This window comes from Acanthisitta chloris, unplaced genomic scaffold, assembly GCF_000695815.1.
Source record: "Acanthisitta chloris isolate BGI_N310 unplaced genomic scaffold, ASM69581v1 scaffold9684, whole genome shotgun sequence".
NCBI lineage: Eukaryota > Metazoa > Chordata > Aves > Passeriformes > Acanthisittidae > Acanthisitta > Acanthisitta chloris.
Genome location: NW_008670954.1, coordinates 26,936 through 49,685, shown reverse-complemented (window position 1 = coordinate 49,685; position 22,750 = coordinate 26,936). Strand labels below are relative to the sequence as shown.

The 22,750-nt window shown below is 43.8% G+C and overlaps 2 protein-coding genes across 2 annotated transcripts in view; one reads left to right on the top strand and one right to left on the bottom strand.

The window, feature by feature from the left end:
- The first annotated feature begins 25 nt into the window (after positions 1-25).
- On the top strand, positions 26-11,028 carry LOC103801483 (chromosome unknown open reading frame, human C12orf5). Its single transcript, XM_009073899.1, has 6 exons — positions 26-57; positions 3,594-3,631; positions 4,687-4,808; positions 7,993-8,070; positions 9,547-9,657; positions 10,492-11,028. The coding sequence occupies exons 1-6, from the start codon at positions 26-28 to the stop codon at positions 10,948-10,950; spliced, it is 840 nt and encodes a 279-aa protein (XP_009072147.1). The 3' UTR covers positions 10,951-11,028.
- Positions 11,029-20,519: 9,491 nt separating this feature from the next.
- Positions 20,520-22,750, bottom strand: part of LOC103801482 (fibroblast growth factor 23-like) — a 3,567-nt gene continuing 1,336 nt past the window's right edge. The window contains exons 2-3 of the mRNA XM_009073898.1: positions 21,460-21,563; positions 20,520-20,957 (exon numbers count right to left, since the gene is read on the bottom strand). Coding sequence (XP_009072146.1) covers positions 20,520-20,957; positions 21,460-21,563 — 542 coding nt within the window. The remainder of the gene's footprint in view (positions 20,958-21,459; positions 21,564-22,750) is intronic.

Genomic DNA, 22,750 nt, shown 5'->3' with positions numbered 1-22,750 from the left:
CGGGACGCCGCAGTGCGGGCAGAGCATGGGGCGCTTCGGGCTCACCGTCGTGCGGCAGTGAGTACCGCGGCGCTGCCGCCCCTGCCCCCGGTGCGGGTGGGAGCAGCGATGGGCCGAGGGACTGAGGTTCGACCGGGCGAGATGCTGTTCCTGCGCTTTGGCCGCAATAACCTCGTCAGAGCGGCGCGGGCCGCGGGACGCCGCAGTGCGGGCAGAGCATGGGGCGCTTCGGGCTCACCCTCGTGCGGCAGTGAGTACCGCGGCGCTGCCGCCCCTGCCCCCGGTGCGGGTGGGAGCAGCGATGGGCCGAGGGACTGAGGTTCGACCGGGCGAGGTGCTGTTCCTGCGCTTTGGCCGCAGTAACCTGCTCTGAGCAACCTGCTCTGGTGGGAGGTGTCCCTGCCCAGGGCAGGAGTTGGGACTGGGTGAGCTGTAAGGTCCGTTCCAGCCGCTGTGATTCTGTGATAATGCCCCGCGGTGCTGCAGGCTCGGGGCAGAGGGACTGGGAAGTGCAGCAGCAGAGAAGGACCTGCGGGTGCTGGTGACAGCGACTGGGCATGAGCCAGTGTGTGGCCAAGAAGGGCAGTGACATCCTGGACTGGGTCAGCAGTGATGTGGCCAGCAGGGCCAGGGAAGTGATTCTCCGTCTGTACTCAGTACCGGTGAGGTCACACCTTGAGTGCTGTGCCCAGTTCTGGGCCCCTCACTGCAGGAAGGATATTGAGGTGCTGGAGCGTGTCCAGAAAAGGGATCAGCTGGGCAAAGGTCTGAAGAACCAGTCCGGTGAGGAGCAGCTCAGGGATCTGTGGGTGTTTAGCCTGGATGGGCCAGGGAAGTGATTCTCCGTCTGTACTCAGTACCGGTGAGGTCACACCTTGAGTGCTGTGCCCAGTTCTGGGCCCCTCACTGCAGGAAGGATATTGAGGTGCTGGAGCGTGTCCAGAAAAGGGATCAGCTGGGCAAAGGTCTGAAGAACCAGTCCGGTGAGGAGCAGCTCAGGGATCTGTGGGTGTTTAGCCTGGATAAGGAGGCTCAGGGGAGACCTTATCACTCTCTAGAACTACCTGACAGGAGGTTGCACCCTGGTGGAGTTTGTTCTTTTCTCCCAGGTAACAAGTGACAGGATGAGAGGACATAGTCTCAATCTGAGCCAGGGGAAGTTTAGGTTGGACGTTAGGAAGGATTTCTTTACAGAAAGGGTGATTAGACACTGGAATGTGCTGCCCAGGGAGGTGGTGGAGTCACCATCCCATGAGGTGTTTAAGCAGAGACCATATGTGGCACTTAGTGCCATGGTCTAGTTGCCATGGTTGTGTTAGGTCATGGGTTATGCTCAGTGATCTCAAAGGTCTTTTCCAGCCTGAGTGATTCTGTGGTTCCTGGTCCTGAGGGGCTGCTCAGGCTCTGCCTCAGGTGTCACTGGCTCTGGCTAGGAACGTGACCCTGTGCCAGCTTGCCCAGGTAAGTGAGGCCTTGTTGGTAAAGCTCGGGAATGCTGGAAGTGCATTACACACAGCATTAGTGAACTGTACTCTTGGGAGACTGACTGCTCATAAGGCCATTCTCCTGCCAGAAGGTCTCTGGTGACATAAATAGCTCATTTCAGGAGGGTTTCGCATTTCTGCTGTCAAGCGTGAAAGAATTGGTGTTTGTGACTTGATTAGAGTCACTAAAACGAGTTTTTCTTCCATAGCACAGCAAATATTGACAAAGATTTGTGGCTAACTGGTCCAAGTGGCTTCAGCTTCCTGCAGTTGACAATAGTAAACTTTCATGCAAGCAGAACTTTTCTCTTCTTTAGAAGTGTGGGCAGCAGGTGAGGGAAGGGATTCTGCCCCTCTGCTCTGCTCTGCTGAGACCCACCTGGAGTGCTGCATCCAGCTCTGGGTCCCAGCACAGGAAGGACATCACCCTGTTAGAGTGAGTCCAGAGGAGGCCACAAGATAACTGGAGGGATAGAGCACCTCAGCTATGAGGAAAGGCTGAGAGAGTTGGGATTGTTCAGCCTGGAGAAGAGAAGGCTTCATTGTGCCCTAATTGCAGCCTTCCAGTACCTGAAGGAACCTACAAGAAAGATGGAGAGAGACTATTTACAAAGCACTGGAGTGACAGGACAAGGGGGAATGGCTTCACACTGACAGAAAGTAGGTTTAGAGTGGATATTGGTAAGAAATTCTTCCCTGTAAGGGTAGCACAGGTTGCCCAGAGAAGCTGTGGCTACTCCATCCCTGGCAGTGTTCAAGGCCAGATTGGATGGAGCTCTGAGCAACCTGGGCTAGTGGAAGGTGTCCCTGTCCATGGCAGGGGGTTGGAACTAGATGATCTATAAGGTCCCTTCTAACCCAGGCCATTCTGTAATTCTATGGTAATTCAGTTTAATACTTGATGAGTGCAACTGCAGAGATGATTTTTTTTTCTTTCTCATTTTCCTCCTGATAAGAGTTTCTCTTCCCTTAAAGACCTGGATCTGCTGCCTTGGTGCTGTAATCCACAGCTTAACTTTTACATCAGCTAGGAAACATGTGAGCCTGAAACAATGTGTTGAACTTGAAATCTCCAGGGGGGACTCTTGCAGGCCCTTTGGAATGTTGCCAGCTCATTTACCAGCACAGGGATGGGAGCTCATCCATCAGCTGTGCATGTGTACACTGTGCTATCTTAGTGGAAAACTGCACATCCTGCTCTTCCCCCATCTCCCACTGATGGAAAATCCAGCCTGCTGCATAAAAGGCTGGATTCCAGCCCTCAGGGGGCTGGAAATAGCTTTCAGGGCATGGGGGTGAGCCTGAAGACTTAAATTGCTGCCTCCCATGCTGGAAAGAGTTTAAAGCATACTGAAATACTGTGGTTTATCTAACTGTGGGCAGTTACCTGTTTGGGACTGATCTTGAGGACTTCCACGAAAGCAGTGTTGATAGCTCTCAGCAAAAAAACAAGCAGCATATTTGGCCATGTTACTGCAGAAAACTTAGGCAGGTGGCATTTCAGCCAGGTGAGGAGTCTCAAGTCAGCTTAACTTTGTGTCAAGTTTAGTTGTTAGATTTTTCCCTTCTAAAGAAATCCACACGTCACTCTTCTCCTGAAATGATATGAGTTAGGGTTTCCAAGATAGAGTATTGTGGTTACTGAAGAAGGTGATGCTCATTTTACAAGTGTTTCTGTAGCTCTGGCTTCATAGGCTCCGTTTCTTCAAGATGTGCAGCCTGCTCTGCTGCTGTCCTGGATAATCTCTGGACTTGGCTTCCCTTCAAAGTTCAGATATCCAGTTGGCCAACACATGCTCCTCATAAGACAGCTCCAGAGTCTTCCTGCAGCTTTGTCCTCTCCAGCATGGAGGTGTAGTAGTTACAGATAAATTATGCTGCATTTATGATAAATTTCAGAAATCACTTCCTTTTATTCCAGGTGGGCTTGTCTTAGTAAACATTGGAGTGATTGGGGTTGACCACTTGAAATGATTTTTTGTTGTTGTAAAGTCTTCAGGTGCCTCTCTTTGAAAGGAGTCTGTACTGTACTGTGTCTCATTTTTCACACTCAGGCTCTGCTGCCTCTTGTTGATATCTTATAACAACACTCTTTATAATCTCTTTCAGTGGAGAAACAAGATACAACAAAGACAAGATACTGCAAGGTTAGTATCAGTAATTCTTTTGCCTGGTTAGAGATGGAGAATCATGGTGAAATCTTGTAGCAACTGCTCAGATGTTAACTATTATTACAGAATAATATTGGAAATCTCAAGAGACTTTAGGTGTAAGCCAGGACATAGCTCTATAGCTTTACAGAACTATGAAGATGTCAAGTCATTCTCCACAGCATATCACTAATGCTGATGCATTTCTGATCTCAACAGGAATATTAGGATAGTTCCTTTTTTCCACACAGGAGAAAAAATGTTACCTGTAATCAAATAAAGTGGTAGCAGAACCTTTTACTAAGGAGACCAGAGCATTGCATAGCACTGTGCTAAGTCTCAGTAATGGGAAGCTTTGAAAAAAGCCTTCCTGGTCTCAGATGAGCAGGGAATGCTGCAGCTCTGGTGAGGAACCTGCCAGGTGCATGTTTGTACAATGGCATTGGTAAGGAGCTGCAGAAGGATGGATTCCCTCAGGAAGGTAATCTGTTGCTTGCAATAAAAGCCTGAAAGTAGAGCAAGGAAGAATGAAAAGTAAAGATTGTTGCTTGAATTGTTCAATCCCAACTCTGTCTAGGAAGGCAGCTTTTAGGCACATTTCAAGCTAGGCTTAGTGACTGCTGACTTGTACACCCAGAACTGAAAACACTGAGCTCCTTGGATGTCTGTTGTAGGAAAATCAAGGCTCGTTGGTACAAGGAACCTAGTGGGATGTACTGTGAACAAATCAAAAGGACAAGTGATTTGTAATGACTGCTCACATTTGGAAAGTGTAGGTTCCTCTTTCATGTTTAAATTTGCCATAGCTAAAATATAAATATCATTGATAATCATGCTTCTGTCTCCCTAGCCTGTACTCCTTTTTTCATTCGATTTGTGTGACTAAATTTAGGGAAGACCAGAAGAGCAGTGACTCTTTGTAATGGTTGGCTTTGCTGAAGGAGAAGGATTTTATTATGACTGAGCAGATTCTGTATTGCTGACATGCTTGCTCAGCTGCTCAGTGATCTAAAATTTTCATGTCTTAATGTTGGATGGTTTTTATTTTTTAGGCCAAGGAGTGGATGAGCCTCTCTCTGCGACTGGTTTCAGACAAGCAGATGCTGCTGGTTTATTTCTCAGCAATGTGAAGTTTACTCATGTCTTTTCAAGTGACCTCCTTCGAGCAAAACAGGTAAGTGCTTCTTGGGGCAACAATTAGCTTCAAAATTTGGCATTTGCTGTTGAGGATGCAAAAATGCTGCAGTGGTGGAGAGCCAAAAGCTAGTTCGATGGACCTAGGACTGCACTTTGAGTTGTGTGGGATTGAAGGAAGCCTCTGTGAGTAAGGAAATTTCAATGAGAACAGCTTGGTTGGGAATCAGCAAAGGCAGCTTGTTTTGCAGGATGTTATGCACTGTTGTTCCTGTGGATTTATGGAAGGAATTTTCCCTGTGAGGGTAGTGAGGCACTGGCACAGGTTGCATAGAAAAGTGTGGATGTATTACCCCTGGAAGTGTTCAAGGCCAGGTTGAATGGGGCTCTGAGCAGCCTACTCTCGTGGGAGGTGTCCCTGCCCATGGCAGGGGGTTGGAACTAGGTGATCTTTAGGGTCTCTTCCAACCCAAACCCTTCTATGATTTGCCATTATTTTATATGTGTGTAGGTTCTTGCTAAAGGAGTAATTAGGACTCAGAGTTAACACATGGAAATGAGTTTTTCATTGAAGAAACAAAGCAAGTCAGCTGTGATATTGTTGTGCTGTCTTATGCCTTGTTTTTTTGAGGAATGCAGACGGATATAGGCAAGATCAAGTTTGGCTGTGAAGTCAGGACAAGGATCATTAAATGTGCAGAGAGGTTGGATTTTGCCAGGAATGTCAAAACTCTCACCTTGATGCACTAGGAGGAGAAGTGTAGTACCGAGTGGGATTACATGTGATCCTGTGTGCAGTACTGTGGAATACTCAGTCTTAGGGAATGAGAACTTTTAAAGTCAGAGATAAGCTGTTCTAGAATCATAGAATTTTAGGGCTTGGAATGGACCTTAGAGATCATCTAGTCCTAACCCCTGTCCTGGGCAGGGACACCTCTCACCAGAGCAGGTTGCTCAAGGCTCATCCAGCCTGGCTGTGAACACTGCCAGGGTTGGGACAGCCACAGCCTCCCTGAGCAACCTGTTCCAACTGGTTCTAATTCTCTTTCCTGTTACTGATGCAGTTGCTTCAGGAGTTGTGTAGGCTTCACAGGATTGAAACTACCAAGTCATTCTTGGTTGCTTGCTTTTTGCTCTGACATCCTGCTCTAGAGGCATATGAAGCCTTGCTGTAAACCAGATCAGCAAAATCTAGCATGAATGTCCTTTTCTTTTTCCTTAAAACATAGATCACCAACATTGCTGATCAGTTTTGCAGCACAGTCCCATAAACTGCTTTAGCAGCACAGCTTAGGCAGAAAACAAACTAGAGAAACAAGGAGGGAGGAGTGCAATAATTAGCTTAAAATGCATAAAATAGCTGCCCAACAAGGCACTTCCTCAAAGTGTGTGATTGGAAGTGATTTGAAATCTTTGAAGATTTATAGTGCTTTCTAACTGTCTGTGCTATGTGCCTGCCTTAGGGCAATGGGCTTGGATTTTTTCCTTACATTTAGGACAGCCTTTTCCATGAGGAGCATTTGTACTCTCATAATGTAGAAGACAGATTTTTCCTTTGCATAAAGGAAATGTGTTTTGCCATTTGTTTGACAAAGCTATCCAGACTTCGTGAAAGCTTTTCCAGAGATGTGTAAAGCTGCAGTTTCCATGTGGTTGGAACTCCCTGTCTTGGCAACTGTAAATCTATGAAGTGTCTGTTACTACACTGTCACTTCATAGCTCAAGTATGAGAGGAATGTGCAAGTTCTGTTGAAAAAGAGGAAATTCCAGCATATAATGCTACAATTAACTGTGATGTTCATATATACAAGGAAGTGGATTCAGCCCTATCTGAATGTTGATGTTATTCTGTGACAGAAATTTCAAGTTACATCATAAAGCTTTTCCCAAGCATTTTGTTAAATAGGTCAGAAGAACTTGTTAGTAAGCAAGGCTGCTCATTCTTTGCCAGAATCCAAGGAGCCTTCTCCAAGTGAGCTCTTTGAATGTTAATTTGATTGGGTTTGCACAAGTCTACCAGCAGATATTACCAGTCCAAAGTGTATGTGAGTCCAGAACAGCCTTCACACTTTGCATGTAAGAACAGGAGCAGGTCCTTTAGTTCCCAGTTCAAGAAAGATGAGAAGGCACTGGAGTGGATCCAGCAGAGGCCACAAAGGTAATTAGCAGTCTGGAGCATCTCTGTTATGAGGACAGACTGTGGGAACTGTGCCTGTTTGGTCTAGGGAAGAGAAGATAGAGGGGATCTCATTAGTGCATATAAATATTTCCAAGGTGGGTGTCAAGAGCATAGTGCCAGACTCTTCAGTGGTGCCCAGAGACAGGATGAGGAGCCATGGCCGTAAACTATACCACAAGAAGTTCCACATCAACATGAGGAACAACTTCTTTCCATGGAGGGTGGCACAGCCCTAGAACAGTCTGCCCAGGGAGGGTGTGGAGTCTCCCTCTCTGGAGACGTTCAAAACCCACCTGGATGTGTTCGTATGTCACCTGATCCAGGTGACCCTGCCTTGGCAGGAGGGTTGGACTAAATCATCTCCAGAGATCCCTTCCAACCCCAACAATTCTGTGATTGGCTGTGGCAGCCAGACAGGTATCAGAGAAATGGTTTTCACAGTTTTCACTGAACAGTTTTTAGGAACATGCAACTGGTGAGTCTGTCAGTACTATGTGTAAAGCTTGTGTGGACACAATTGCTTTGTGAGCAGCATTATGCTCAAGAAGATGTGGCTTTTATCCCAGTCAATCTTGCTGCTGCCATGCATCTTGCTGCCCACATTTGATAGCTGCTAAGTGTCTTCGACTGTTCTGGACTTTGAATTCTGAAGAAACTGTAAGCCCAGGGAGGCTGTGGCTGCCCCAGCCCTGGGGATGTTCAAAGCCAGGTTGGATAAAGCCTTGAGCAACCTGCTCTGGTGGGAGGTGTCCCTGCCCAGGGCAGGGGTTGGGACTAGATGATCTCTAAGGTCCATTCCAACCCCTAAAATTCTATGATTCTATGAACTGCCAGAAGATTACAGCTTTTCTATTTTTATGGCCTGACCTAGGCCATGTATCCAATTCTGACACACTAGTAGCAGAAAAACCTTTTATTTCATTGGTTTGGGTTGTTGGGTACTACTAATGTGGTTGTCCTTGGCTGTGGGCACGTGAGATGCTCTATCTATGATCTGTCTCAGGAGAAAACAGCTGATTGATGTGACTGTGTTTTCACTTTTCAGACTGCTGCCTCAATTCTAGGGAAAAATAAGTTTTGTAAAGATTTGGAAGTCAAGTATGATCAAAGACTGCGAGAGAGAGTAAGTGCCCAAAGAATTTGTTTTAATATCAAATATTGAACAATTTGAAAATGTAACTTACTGCTGATGGATATCTTGGCTGACTAAATGGTAGATTTAATGGTGGAGAGCACTATTTGATGTGTTGGTAATCACTGAAAACTGAACTCTTCTCGTCAGGGACAATATATCGTTTGCAGAATTGTGAAGCAAAGCCAAAATTCAGTGCTTAGCATCGTAACTGTGCTGCTTAGTGATTTAAATAAGGTAAGATTCAGTGTTTAAGGAGCAACACATGATTGTAGCATTTTGTCTCTCAGAAATTCCAATTCTTCCCCTGAAATCAGCAAGTTAAATCCTTTTCTGAGTTGCTTTACCACCTGGCTTTTTAGAAAAATGTTATGGAAAGAATAATCTTATGTCTCTGTTATGCCTCTTTTCCCTTTCATGTATGGAAATATTTGCCAATGCAGTGTCTGCAGGTCACAGGTTGTAAGTCACCACTGAGGGTAACAGGAATTCAGTGAATTGCACAAAAAGACACGAAGTCTTTGCCCATGTTAAGAAAGTATTCCTCTGGTTTACCGTTGTTAGAGATGTGCCCTGGAAAGATCTTGAAGGTCAAAAATAGTAATGCACATCCAGGTATATCTATTGTGTAAAATACATTGCCAATGATAAATATTATGTTTTATAATGTCACTTCTAGTGATCCAGAATAACTAACTGGTATATTTGGGTTCTTATTACTGTTTCTTGTATGGGCCTTGTGTTTGGAGGCTTCAGGAATAAGCATGTGATTGAAGATAGTTAATTGCATGTCCTCTGGGTCCATTAGCATATGCTTTAAGATTTTTTTGCCTTTGCTGCTTTCTGCAAACACTGCCCACAGCAGCAATGCATGTCCTGAAAAAGTGGGGGTGGCCTTATTGTTTATTTTTAATGGTAGGTTTTCTGTCTTGTTTTATTTCAAAAAACTCTGATTTTACAAAGGATTCCTCCTCTGTTGTGTAGGTTTCAAAGATCTGTAGAGAAAATGCTTTTTTCTTACCTGTGAAAAATAATTCCCTCTAGTCTTTCTGCAAACAAAAAGTAGGTGGAGTTTATCCTCATGTACGTACAGAAGCATTTGCAACGTAACCTCAGCCACAGACACTGGAGTTTTCTGTGCTAAGGATGAGTGTCAATGGAGGAAAAAATCCCAAGGCAAAGACCAAGCTGCAGCTAGTGTTCTGAATGTCAGTGCTTTAAATGAGATGCTGCTCTTAATCTATTTGTCTACCCAGCAGATATATAACATATATAGATATATGTGTGCACACTTTATGCAGCAGCTATAAAGTTGCCTCCTTCCCCAGAACTGGGATAAAATGTGAAGGGTAATTAAGCCTTGAGAATCCAAGAGATCAGAAGTATTTTGAGCTGTTTGCATTGGAAGGGATGCTGGAGACTTGACACATCTTGCCAAACCCCCTTTTTATACCTTGCCTCTTGCAGAAATACGGTGTTGCAGAAGGAAGGCCTTTGGCTGACCTCAAGGCTATGGCAAAGGATGCTGGAGAGCAATGTCCTTCATTCACACCTTCTGGAGGAGAAACACTGGATGAAGTATGGTATTTGTTTGTTTATTTGTGCCCTGCTTCCTAGGCCATTTGATCAGTGCAATTGGAGTAATTGCCTACTTAGGAACTTCTTATTGAGGGCTTAGCACAACTAGAGGTAGTTATTTTCTAAGCTAAAACCACTGCTTGGCCTGATAATAGTGGCTGCCACGTAGGGAATCTCTTAGTGACTAAAATGGTGATTTTGAGGTTGACTCCTTGTTGCAGGAGGGTGATGGCAATTGCTCTCAACCACAGCTTTCGAGGGCAGAGGAGTTTGTACAGCATTCAGTAACTTACCATTGATTTCTGAGACTGGTCTGTGATAAATGTTTGTCTTTTAACTGTAGTAACTATATCAGATTTCTGAAAGCCAAAATCTCTTCATTCTTTACAATGATCTCTTTGTTCTTGGCAATGATGCTGAGGAATTTGGGGCTGTTCAGTCTGGTGAAGAGAAGGTTGTGTGGAGACCTCATAGTAGCCTATCAGTATCTGAAGGGGCTACAAGGGAATCTGAGAGGGGCTCTTTGTTAGGAACTGCAGTGACAGGACATGGGGTAATGGGTCCACATTGAAGTCTAGGCTAGTGATGAGGTAGAAGTTTTTTCCTGTGAGGGTGGTGAGACACTGTCCCAGGTCGCCCAGGGAGGCTGTGGCTGGCCCAACCCTGGCAGGGTTCAAAGCCAGGGTGGATAAAGCCTTGAGCAACCGGCTCTGGTGGGAGGGGTCCCTGCCCAGGGCCAGGGAGGAGGACTAGGAGATCTGTAAGGTCCATTCCAACCCCTGAAATTCTATGATATGATTCTATGATATGATCTCTTCATTCTTTTCTCTTTAGGTGAGAGAACGTGCAAGGAATTTCTTTGAATTTCTGTGCCAGCTGGTTGTTCAATTGGTACAGAAAGAGCAGGACAAGTCTGGTGCAGCAAGCAAAAGCTCAGGAACATCTCAAGAACAGTTTGTTTTCCCTTGGTCAAACCACTGCAGTGAAGGAGAACTGAGCAGTGAGAGTGGTGGATCTTCTGAAATATTAGATGCCAATGTATTAGTGGTGAGTCATGGAGCCTACATGAGGAACTGGATTGATTATTTTGTTTCAGATCTCAACTGTACTTTACCAGCAGATTTAACAAAGTCTCAGATGTCTTCTGTCAGTCCCAATACAGGAGTCAGTCATTTCATTGTAAAACTTGAAAATGGAAATCTGTTGAAACCTGAAATCACATGTGTATGTCTTAACCAAGACTCTCACTTAGTGAATGTGGGAGCTGAATGTGTAGCTTCAAAAGTGTTTTAAGAGTCTCTCTGTAGGGGAAGTGGTTTTAGATCCCCATTATGCTAAGCTTGGGGAAGGTTTCTGTAGTAATTACTGAGACTGGCTGGAATTACTGACACTAAACTGCAAAATGGAAGACATGCAACTGCTTACCATCCTGAAAACCCACAACTTGCATGGTCCTAGTGCCCAGTATAACTTGGCAGTAGTGAAATAACACAGATGTTCTCTTTGAACAGGATCATAACACTTCCAGTCTCTGCATATCTGCTCCTGCAGCACATATTAAAATAAATCCCTCCTTTGCATTACTCCATAGTTGTTTTTATTACCTCCATGTGAAAGAGTTGGGGAGGGAATGGTACCTCGGAGTTGAGCTATACTGTGTTCTTGTTTATTACAAAATGCTCTATTGTAATATTAAACGTACATGTTGTCTTAAAATGCATTTCTGAATGCAATAGTATAACCTATAAAGGAGCATTGCCCAGAGGAAAAGGCTTGCTGCAGAGTCAGGGAATGTGGCTTTGGCACTGACTAGCTGTGAGACTCTGGGCAAGTCCCTTTTCCATTGTAATCTGGGAATGACGATATACCTACCTCGCCAGGAGTGTTTTCTGAGAAGTTGTTCAGGTTGTTGAGTTCTCTGTTGAAGAGCACTGTGCACAAACATAGAGTTATTTATTTTTAGCTGTAAGCAGGAAGAGGAACCTCATGTGCACATAGCTGGAATAAAGTCCTCTCTTCTGAAAAGGAACTGTGTCTATAGGGTGAGTTGTGCCCGACTGGAATCCTTCTGTCAGTTGCAGTCATACACTTGATTCTATGAATACTTTTTGCCTAGAATTAGGCAAGTTTGATTGCTTGGCGATTGTTGGTGTTAATACTGCATTCTTTCCCCACTGGGGTGTTTGTAGTGTTACTGTGTAAGCTTATCTGATTTACGTTATTTATAATATCCATGTACTTTTTCTTCATTTGCAGATTTTAAGCCTGTTAAAAAAAAATAAAAATTAAAGGTTCCTGAATAGAACTCCCATTTCATCTGTGTTTCTTTCTTAATACTGCTCTAGGAAGCTTTGTTCACATCACAGAACTTCCTTTTGATTTCTCTGCAAAAACCCAAGTTGGCCTTTTACTGCGAAAAAGACTTTTAGGGCTGTTGTCTTAGTGCTGTCCTGACTCTTACCTAGAGGAACTACTGATGTAACAATGTTAAGGTCATACCTAAATTGCTGCAACTGCACAAAATCAGCTGTTTGACTCAAGTTTTAATGTTTGATAGTTTTAGAAACCACTCTCTTCTCTGGGCTGTTCATCCATCACTAACACTGCTAAAATGGAGAGGATGAAGTGGGAAGTGTTCAGTCCTGTGGTGACCAGAGGTGGGATTTTAGGGTCATATTCTCCAGAGCCTGGAAATAAACATAAGGTTTTTCACTTGCAGCAGGGCTCATTTATGTAGCAAGTAACCATGAAACCATCTGCTGCTGTGTCTGAGAATTAGTCCATAGAGAGGAAGGTATATTTTTGAGCGATGGTGAGACACTGGCACAGGTTGCCCAGAGAAGCTGTGGCTGCCCCATCCCTGGCAGTGTTCAAGGCCAGGTTGATGGTGCTCTGAGCAACCTGGTCTCATGGAAGGTGTCCCTGCCCATGGCAGGGAAGTGGAACTATGTGTTCTTTAAGGTCCAACCCAAACCATTCTATGATGCAAAAGCAGCTTATCCAGTGTGTAAAAAATGAGTACTAGTATCAGGTGTCTGCAAAGATTGGTCTTTCAACCTCTAACACATGTAATGTGGAGGACTGGAGGCCCTGAAATTGGATCAGTGAAGTCAAATTGGGATTTGTACTGAACTTCTGCATTGTTAGGCTAAGTTTCTTACTGTCTGATCAGCCAACTTGCTTTCATTCAGAGCAAAGCTGCTTCATTACAGCTCCTCTGTCCATAAATGTCCAGGTGTATTTGGGCAAAGTTTTATGACTAGAGGTTTCCAGGAAACATGAAATCTTCATTATATAGAATCCTGGGAAGCTTAATGATTTCTCAATACCATAAAACGAAGCTTTGCTCAAAACAGCTCTGTTTGAAGCTTAATTTTGTACAAGCAACCTTTGATCAAGACAAAAATATTCTTAAGTGTAAAAATTTCTGAATTCAAATAGCCACAATAAAATGTTTAGAAAATTAGTAATGTTTCTCCTGAGAAAGCCCAACCAACTGGAAAATCCTTGGTAGCCAACCATTATTGGCATTAGGCATAATTGCCACCCAAGCACTAAGTTTGTATGTGTGAAATTAAAATGAACCTGTTTCAAACCAAAATACAGAGGTGACAGGGGCAGCTTGAGGAACTGCTCAAGTCTTGTTTAAAACTGCCCACAGCTCCTTTTCACTAATAAAAATTCCTTCTGGGCATACTGAGGGAAATGTTGTGTTTGCAGGAAGGAAAAAGGGGAACAAGGGCTCTTGCACAGACTCCTAAAGCTCCTTGTGAAATGCATCTTCCTAAAGAGCTCCTGAGGGCTAAACAGCCAATTAAGGTAGAAAAGGTATAATTATGACTTCTAACAGCATTAATGGCAGAGGGTGGGACTGGAGTTCATTCTTGCTTTACTTGTCCCTGGTAGTGGCTGTTTATTTCAGGAAGGCTAGTTACACAGCAGGAGACTCTCCTGGCAGTACTTTAAATAGCTTGAACTCCTCTGGAATTGCCATGTCCTGAATTTTGTCAGTCATTCCATTAATACTCCTTGGAGCCAGAGCAACCAAGGTGAAAATGTGCATCCTTCCCCAGCTGGGAGATGAGTGGAGAAGTAGGACGTTTCTGTCGGTAAGTCTGTAACTTCTGTCAAATGTTTCAAAACACACTAGTGATTTGTGTGCTTCTCAGTTTTAAAGGCTTCTTTTTCTTTCTTGCCTACTCTCAAGCAGGTAATTTGCATTTTGTTCTTGCTGCTGATGCAAATAACTTAGGAGAACATCTACTTATTTGTTAAACGCATTGCCACTGCTTAGGTAATACTCTTCCTATAGGGAGTTTTGACTCTTCCCCTATAATACTCTTTACCTTCTTTAATGTATTTATCACTGGTTAAAATTTAGACCCATCCTAAGAAATGGGATCATGTCTGTATAATTGTTTTAAGTTATTGTTACCAAGTTTTTGTGTTAACTCTTACACAGGGTAAGTAGATGGTATGATGGTGTCTAACCATGAAAAATACCTAAGGGAGAAACCATTCAGGTGTTCCAAACAGCTCCTGTGTTAATGAAGTAACATTTCTCAGTGAAAAACTTGTGAGTCAGACTCTCCTAATTCAGACTTGATAAAACACACTACAATGGTACAAACACATCTGCCAGTGGCCAAGATAGTACAAGAAGTCAAGCATGTTCTTCCATTGCCTCATGGGGTTTTTTCCCCTACCTCTCTGCACTTTCTTGGAGACAGGATCCAGCCTAGGTGATCTTACAGCCTGCCCTAGTACAATTACACTTGTTATATCTCCTTTGTTGTGTCAGATGCAATGTTCTGTATGCATTAAAAAGTCACTCATTTTGGAAGCTTCTGAAGTTGATTGTCAAACCTGTTGTCTGTAGGTCCATGTATAGGACTGCTCTTTTTAAGGCTTGACATCTCACTGAGACTAAATCTTTCTTGTTTTTTTTAATCAAGTGACTCTTGTGCATTAGTACAGCAAATCTGCACAGTTTATTGGCATCATGGGAGAGCTGCAGTGATAGATGGTTCTGTTAGGAATAGTAACAGAGCACAAATATTTGAGGGATTACTCAGTAATGGGCAATGGATGTTTTGGTCTTGTGATATGCCAGTCTCTAATTAACAGCAGAAGACAAGACCTTAACTATAGGGTGAATTTTCAGCCATAGCTGCCAAGATGTAAGAGATTCTGAGAAAGCAAATTGAGCTGTTAAACACATTGCCAGGATGAGGAGAATTTCAAGTGATAAGAAAATGTTACATTCCTTTTGAACACCTTTGTAGGAAGATAGTGCTGAAATAAATGTCAGAAACATCACGGCTTGCCCACGTAATGGTCTGCAGTCAGAGCTGAGAGAACTGGTCTGTACTTACAAAATTATTTTTAAAACTGGTGAAGGTTAAAATAAAAGCTATCTTGGCAGGCTTCTTCACCTGAACATCAGGAGAAGGAAAGGTGACTGTGGAGATCATCAAAATCAACAAGAAATTCAGTCCCCTCCTTTCTAAGCTCATGTTTTCTTTTGCTCAAGAGTCCAGTGGTACTCTGCTCCCAGAAAAGTGCTGCTTTTTTGAGGGGAATTTTGACCTTTGATGTAGCTGTTCATGTTTAATTAGTTCCTTATCAGGCTGGACTTGATTTGGAAAAGGTGGCAGAAGAGACAAAGAGAAGTTCAAAGTTCATGGTCACACTAGTTCCTTGGTGTTGGCTCCACCAACATCCTCTCCACGCGGGTCTGCCTGACCTCCAGCAGTCACCAGGCTTTGGCAGAGCTCTGGGAGTATCAGAGTTTCCTTCCTCTGAAGTATCAGCCTTTTTCCAAGGTTTCTGCTCTATTCCCACAGTTCTGTGTTGGGGAATGTTTTCCAGACATAGTTCTGCCTTTTCAATAAATAGGAAGAGGTTTGGAAGCTTTTTTTCTTTTTTTTCCTCCCTTCAGTACAGAATTTAGATCAGATGCATTCTCTACCCAAGCTTTTGGCACTTCATGAGACTGCCTCAGGCCCACAGCCCACATGCCTGAACCTAAAATATGTCAGATTTTCCCCAGATGTGTCTCTCTTTTGAGGGATTTGGCCATGAGCCTGAGGGGTTTGGGATATATAGTAACCCCAGGCGAACAGCAGCTGCATAGGCACAAACAGCTGCACAGTGTGAGCTGTTTCCCTGAGAGCCACAGGTATGGCAAACCTGCTGTGTGTCTGCTAAACCCAGTGCTGCTCAGACAGGGCTCCTGTGCTGACTGAGAGAGCTCTGGCATCACTTGCAAACAGCTCTGGGATTCCTGACATGACTGTGTGCCCATAGATGCCTCACCTGAACGCCAGGAGCTGATAGCAGAGATCCTGAGAGCACGAGAGGATATGGCACAGGAGGATACTGGGATAAAAACTGAAATCATGAGCAGGCTTTGAGCTCTGTCAGGCTCATGGCTGTGCCCACTGCCCTGGGGAGCTGTTCCAGTGCCCAAACACCCTCTGGGGGAAGAACCTTTTCCTAATATCCAACCTAACCCTCCCCTGACACAGCTCCATGCCATTCCCTTGGGTCTGTCACTGGTCACCAGAGAGCAGAGATCAGTGCTGACCCTGCACTGCCCTTTTAAACCCATGAATTAAATAGTTTAATATGCTCTTGTCAGAGGAAATCACTAATCTCTATCCCAGAATTGGGAAAGCACATCTAAAATTGCACATCTGTAAGCAAATATTTGAAACAAACCTGTTCGGTTGGGCATAGAACTGTATGGCTAGAGAACAGGAAATAAAGTATTTTTTGTTTGAGATCAGAGGACAAAGTAATCTTACAGGACTCTTAGTTTGACCTTCATAATACTCAGGGCTGTAGAGCAAATTCTAAAGGAGAATGTAATTGCAGACAAGATAGGTGAATGAAACCTGGAATATAATTAAATGGGTTTTTACCATAACTAGTTCACACTAGGCTAAATGGGTTTTTCTTTGATGAAGTGATTAATGTGATATGATCTAGGTGAATTTTAATTGAACACTTAATGCCATGATGGAAACCATCAGCTCAACTGGAAAACATTATTGTTACTTAGGAAAAAAAAGGTGAAGTAGGTATGCAAGCAATGAATGGGCATAGGAGTATGGGGTAATGTCCAGGGTCAAGCACTGAGCTCGAGTACAGTTAGTATTTAAGTTCCTTATGGAGCACTTTTTTTTGGTAATGACTTTGAATAAAAATCTAGGAATATGGAAATGCAGGTGAGAAAGTATCATTAATAACTGTGTGGGACAGAAGAGCATGAAGAGGAGAAAATGATGAATTCAGGAGTGAAATTAAAGACATGGCATGAAACCACCTGCTGCCAGCTTAGGCTCTTTGATACCTGTGATGAGAATGCCCTCTACAAGCTGGAGGAAAATTGTTGAAAACAACAAAGGAGAAGAATAACTTGGGTTAGTATTAACCTCTGCCTTACTATGGGTTGTTGGTGTTGCATTTAGAAAGACAAGCCTGATCCTGAAAGGTATCTGTGATCAAGGCAAGGAGTCATTAATGCCACAGTACAAGCTCTGATGGCTCTTCCCTGCCATTCTCTGTGTACTTCTTGCCACACTCAAGAGGGTTCCGAAGTATCTCCAGTGAGGGAAACTCCACACCTCTCTGGGCAATCTGTTCCAGTGCTCAGTCACTGCACAGTGAAGAAGTTCTTCCTCATGTTCAGGTGGAACTTCCTGTGCATCAGTTTCTGCCTGTGCCTGTTTGGCACCACCAAGCAGAGCCTGATCCATCCTCTGACACCTTCCCTTCAGAAACCTTTGATTTACCAATCATCTGTTACCCTAAGATCTTGGAGCCAGATCACAAGTATTTCCTAGCAGCACTGAACTGCCAGACCAGTGGTTTTCTATTGCTTTTGTGTTGCAGAAGACATTTCCCAGTAGAGATGACAATCCCTTCATGGTCAGTCTAGACCTATGAAGACATTTTTCTCATCATCTTTCACAGATGTTTTGTATCTGTGGTGCATTAAACACCCAGGAAGATGCAACCAGGCTGGAAATCACAGGGGATAGGGGGAGAAAACTTTTCAGACACTGCTTGTACCATTTGTTCACTGAAATCCTTCTGGAACAGGGAAGTTAAACAGATGATGCAGAATCCACCACTAGAGAGAATGTAAAGTTTATTGGTATTTTTATAAAAGGAAATTGGAGAGAAGAAAAAGTTTATTGGTACTTACATAAAAGGAAATAGTCTCTATAATACATTATTATAAATATTTATAAATATTCTATGGGATTAAGACCCACCCAAATAAATAAATAAATATTGCAACATAAATAAGTGATGCTCTCTCACTAGCTGGTGATTGCCAGCATCTCCTCTGAAGAATTCCTTCTTTTCACATTTTCAAACTTTTGGCTATAGTTCAAAATACCTTTTTTAATGCAAAATCCACCATGTATTCAGTCCAAGCATAGGGTCCAAATCCCCTGGCTACTGATAGAGTGAGCAACTTGTTCTACTGTATGGATATAGAGATGAAATGTAGAGGTTTAACCCCACCAACATTTCCCATCGAAATCTAATGTGGACAGAACCTTTCATGGCTCAAATTGTTGTAGTCTGTTGCCTCAGAGTCTCAGAGAGCTCTGTGGAGCTTCCAACAATTTATGCAAAGTGAAAACTTCGCTGGTGCTCTCAAGAGAATGGTATAGGAATTGGTAAAGTTATTAAATCAGAACATGTAAATAAAATCACTGCTCTGTGCTGTATAGACAGGTCTGGCTGCAGTCTGAATAAGCAAGAGAAAGCACAACTGTCTGCCCACCTGCAATTCTCCCAAATTCCTTGGAATCATTCCTTTCCTCTGGAAATTCATCAAAACCATGATGAATTTAGAGGATGAAAAACAAATTATGAGGCAGAACTCCTGGTCTAATCCTAATCATTTGGCTTGTCCTGCCCTCCTAAGAATTTATATGAGTTAGGAATCACTCCACATAGAAAAACTATTCTAAGAGCAGAGTCAGGACCTATGACTTCTCTAACACAACAGGTTGGATGTTCTAAAGAGTTCTCATGTACATATACACACATGGTGGGGAAGAGATGCTGTCAGCAGGACAGACCCTGAGTTGAGTCCAGAAAAATTTAAATGGAAGCAAGGAACATGGTGAGCCTCATTTTGATTTTGTTGCACTGATATAACTCCAGTGGCTTCAGTGAGTTACTGCATGAGAAACAAAAAGACAGGACCAAAATCTACTAATGTCCTTTGCATGTTGCTATGAGGAGAAATGTACCATGCCAAGCTCTGTCAGGCCGATAAATGTACTAAATAAACAGACCAGAAAATCTGTGTCTTCACATGCAGAAAACACCTAGAAAATAAAACCCTCAAATCTCTGCCACACTGGATTTTTGTGCTGCTCATCAGCACTTTGCACTTGATTTCTGCAGAATCCATCAGGAATAACTTTTTCAAAGTAATTTACCCATAACATAAACTAATCCAGGGAAGAGGTTTTTGTCACCATTAGAGATCTCCTGATAATACTAATTTCACTCCTAGAAGTGTAAAGCATCTGATACCTGCTCAGAACTCAACAGAAACATGGATGTCAATTGGGTGCTCCTTTACTAAATACAAACCTAATCTTGACTCATTAGATGGGAGTCTTCATTATAGTCAGACTGTTAATAGTTTGGCACTTATAAGACATAATAGTTTGGATTTTTTTCCCCTCTGTAGTTCAGCAGTGTGCAAAACTGTGTATGACACACTATTATTTGCAACCCTGGTTCTTCTCTCAGGGTTGGAAATATGCAAAACTAATGATCTTTACATTGTATTTCCACACTGTGATGCCAGAATTTAGGGGATGTAGAGAAGTACACGAGAGACAGTGAGACTCTCCTCTTCTTTGCAAAACCTCAGCTTGGATACAGCAAGTTTCAGAAATTGCTCTTTTTATACAAGACCATTTGATCCTGTCCTGTTCTCCTGCCAGTTACTCCAGTTTTCCATGTGTGCTGCTCCTACGACAGCAGAATGGTCATTTTTTTGACTCATTTGTGTGTGAAAAGAGACTGAAGCTCTGACTTAAAAATGACGAATCACAGCATGGTTTGGGTTGGAAGGGACCTTAAACACCATATAGCTCCACCCCTCCTGCCATGGGCAGGGACACCTTTCACTAGCCCAGGTTGCTCAGAGCCCCATCCAACCTGACCTTGAACACTGACAGGATTGGGGCAGCCACAGCTTCTCTGGGCAACCTGTGCCAGTGCCCAGTCTTCACAGGGAAGAATTTCTTCCTAGCAACTCATCTAAACTTACTTCTTTCAGTTTCAGCCCATTCTCCCTTGTTTATCACTACAGCTCCTGATGAAGATTCTGTCTCCACCTTCCTTTCCTTGTAGGCCCCTTGAGATAGTGGATATATGACATATATAGCAATTTAATAACAGAGTTTGCTGTGCTGGAACAGCCAGGGATGGTGCTAGTAAGAGCATCCTGTCTCTGCTGGAATATCAGCTACTCCAGCTCTCTTCCCAGTTATATCAGTAACATAACATCAGTTTCTCATTTCATCCAAGGGTTTTCGTTTTTTTCGTTGCTGGAAACTTAGGGTGTTTCAGACTCTAAAAGATTTGGTTTGCATTATTCTTTTTTAACATGCATCTTCTTTCCCCTAAGACAGAACCCCAACTGGGAAGGTCCAACCTGTTTCGTCAGCAAACTGTCATTTTTAAGTACAAAATTTGAAATTAAAGAATTTATCCCAATGTCTTCCAGGTCTCTAACAGCCCTTTTGACATTCTTTCTGTGCTAGACAGTTCCTTTTGCCTCTGCCTTCACTTGGCAAGCGACGGGGCCGCAGTTATCTGGTGATGTAGAAGCGAGGGCTCGCGTACCTCCTGGCATCCATCATAGCATGGGGGTCATCAGGGTTCACCACATCGTTCTGGTTGATTCTCATGGGTTCTCTGGGCATGTGGGGAAATTCTGCTTGCTGCTGCAATGGAGATCCAAACGTGGAGACCTTTCTCTGTGGGACCAGGATTTGGTGAGGATCCGTTGGATCGGTATCTGCACTTCTGGTATGTCTGTGGGGCTCAGGTGTGTTGAATCGAAACAAAGGGATCTCATTTCTCCTGGATAAAAACTGGGAGTATGGTGGTGGGTTCATACCAGGGAGGAAAGCTTCTTTAACTCTGCCTAAACTCACCAGGAAGTTGTGTTTGGGAGATTGGTACACATCATAGCCGTTTTCCAGTGTCCTGTGGTTGAACACACAGTCCTCTTGACTGAAGTAATGCTTAGGGGAAAAAAAAATGACACCTGTGAGCAGTGGGGTTGGGTGAATTACAAGCACCAATTACAGAGGGAAGGAGGGATGAGATCTTGCAGCAGGTGTTTTTCTAATCTCACAGATCTGTAACTGACACCACTTGAGTCGACCCAAATGTAGATCTGAGATGTATTCCCATGTTTTCAGGAAAGGTATTTTAGTGATAAATAAATTCAGAGGGTGAATTGTTAGAGCTACTCTCAGCCCATGGCTCTGTGATGAAGGAGGAATTCAGACTGGTCTCTCATTGGATCTCATGTAGCCCTTGTTTACCCCAGCAGGATCTTAGATGATTTTTGTCAGCTCTACAACTCCATACAATCAAAGAAGAGAGAAAAGTTTTACCTAAGTGGCAGATTCTCAGCTCACTGAAATCTACACCCTCCACCTGCAGCTGCACAGGTTTGCCCTAGCTGAGGCAATAGGCTCCACAGCTGCTCAGCCTGGAATCTTAGCAAAGGTCACTCACCGAGCCAAATATGTTTCCTTTCGTGTCCATACACAGGTAGCGTCCACTCTTCACACCTGTGATTATTACTGAGCCAGCTCCCTCAGACTTGATCATTAGGGCACCTGTTTAGAAGAACAGAGATGTCAAATCCAAGATCCAGTTCAACACTGCACCGTTGCCTCCTTACAGATCCATGGGTGCTCTGACTGAAAGTGCCCTCTGGGAGTCCAAACCAACCTCTCATGTGTCCTGGGACTGTTGCCCACCCTAGATCAGGTTAGCTGTGGCTTTGTCTGTCTGAGTTTTGGAGAGCTCCTGCAATGGACAGCACCTCTCTGGGTGCTCTGTTACAGTGTTGTGCTAACCTCCCAAAGACAACCTTTTTGTTGCCTAACATCCTCTCTTAAGTCCCAAATCACAGTCTGGGACATTGCTTTTAGTTCTGTCTTTGGCAACTACCTCAATTTGTCTCCCTCATCTTTCTGACTGCCCATGTGGTATTTTCTTGGCAGTGCCAAGCAATAGGACAAGAGACAATGGGCAGAAACTGATGCACAGGAAATTCCACCTGAACATGAGGAAGAATTTCTTTACTGTGCAGGTGACTGTGCACTGGAACAGATTGCCCAGAGAGGTGTGGAGTCTCCCTCACTGGAGACATTCCAGAACCATCTGAATGCAATGCTGTGCCATGTGCTCTAGAATGCTTGAGAAGATGATCCACTGTGGTCCCTTCAAACCTTACCCATTCTGGGATTCTGTGATTAACTTATCCTTGACATCCTTATTCCTGGACTAAAAACACAAGCCTTTGCTGACAGACCATGATCAAGGCCTCTCTGCCAGACCAGCTCCAGTTTCTCCACATCCATCTTGGTGTGGGGCTGCTGTAGTGCTGCAAGGGCAGTTTCACTGGTGCCAGGTAAAGTGGGAATAACCTTCCTTCATCTGCTCAAAGTGGATGTGCTGTGGTCTTACATTTGACTGAGCACCTGCTGTAACCCTCAGGTCCTACCCACGAGCTCTGTGCACACCCAGGCTGTGCAGCTTCCAGGGGTTATTGCCACTTCAGTGCAGAACTTTGCACTTCTCACCTGTCTGGCATCTCAGTGGTGACCCAGCAGCAAGTCAGTCACCCTCCCTTTCATAACTCCTTTCTTTACCTGTTTTCCACCCTTCCTGCTCCACCATTCCTAATGCTGAGATACTTGTTTCATGGCAGATATGGGAAAACATGGCATTTTGCTGCCTGTTCTCTAAAATACCACACTGGTACTTGACCAACATACCTAGAATGAATTTTAGACAA

Coding starts and splice junctions, on each gene's coding strand:
- LOC103801483 (XM_009073899.1), top strand. CDS start 26: ATGGGGCGCTTCGGGCTCACCGTCGTGCGGCA. Junction 58..3,593: donor GGGCTCACCGTCGTGCGGCA/GTGAGTACCGCG, acceptor AATCTCTTTCAG/TGGAGAAACAAGATACAACA. Junction 9,658..10,491: donor GAGGAGAAACACTGGATGAA/GTATGGTATTTG, acceptor TTTTCTCTTTAG/GTGAGAGAACGTGCAAGGAA.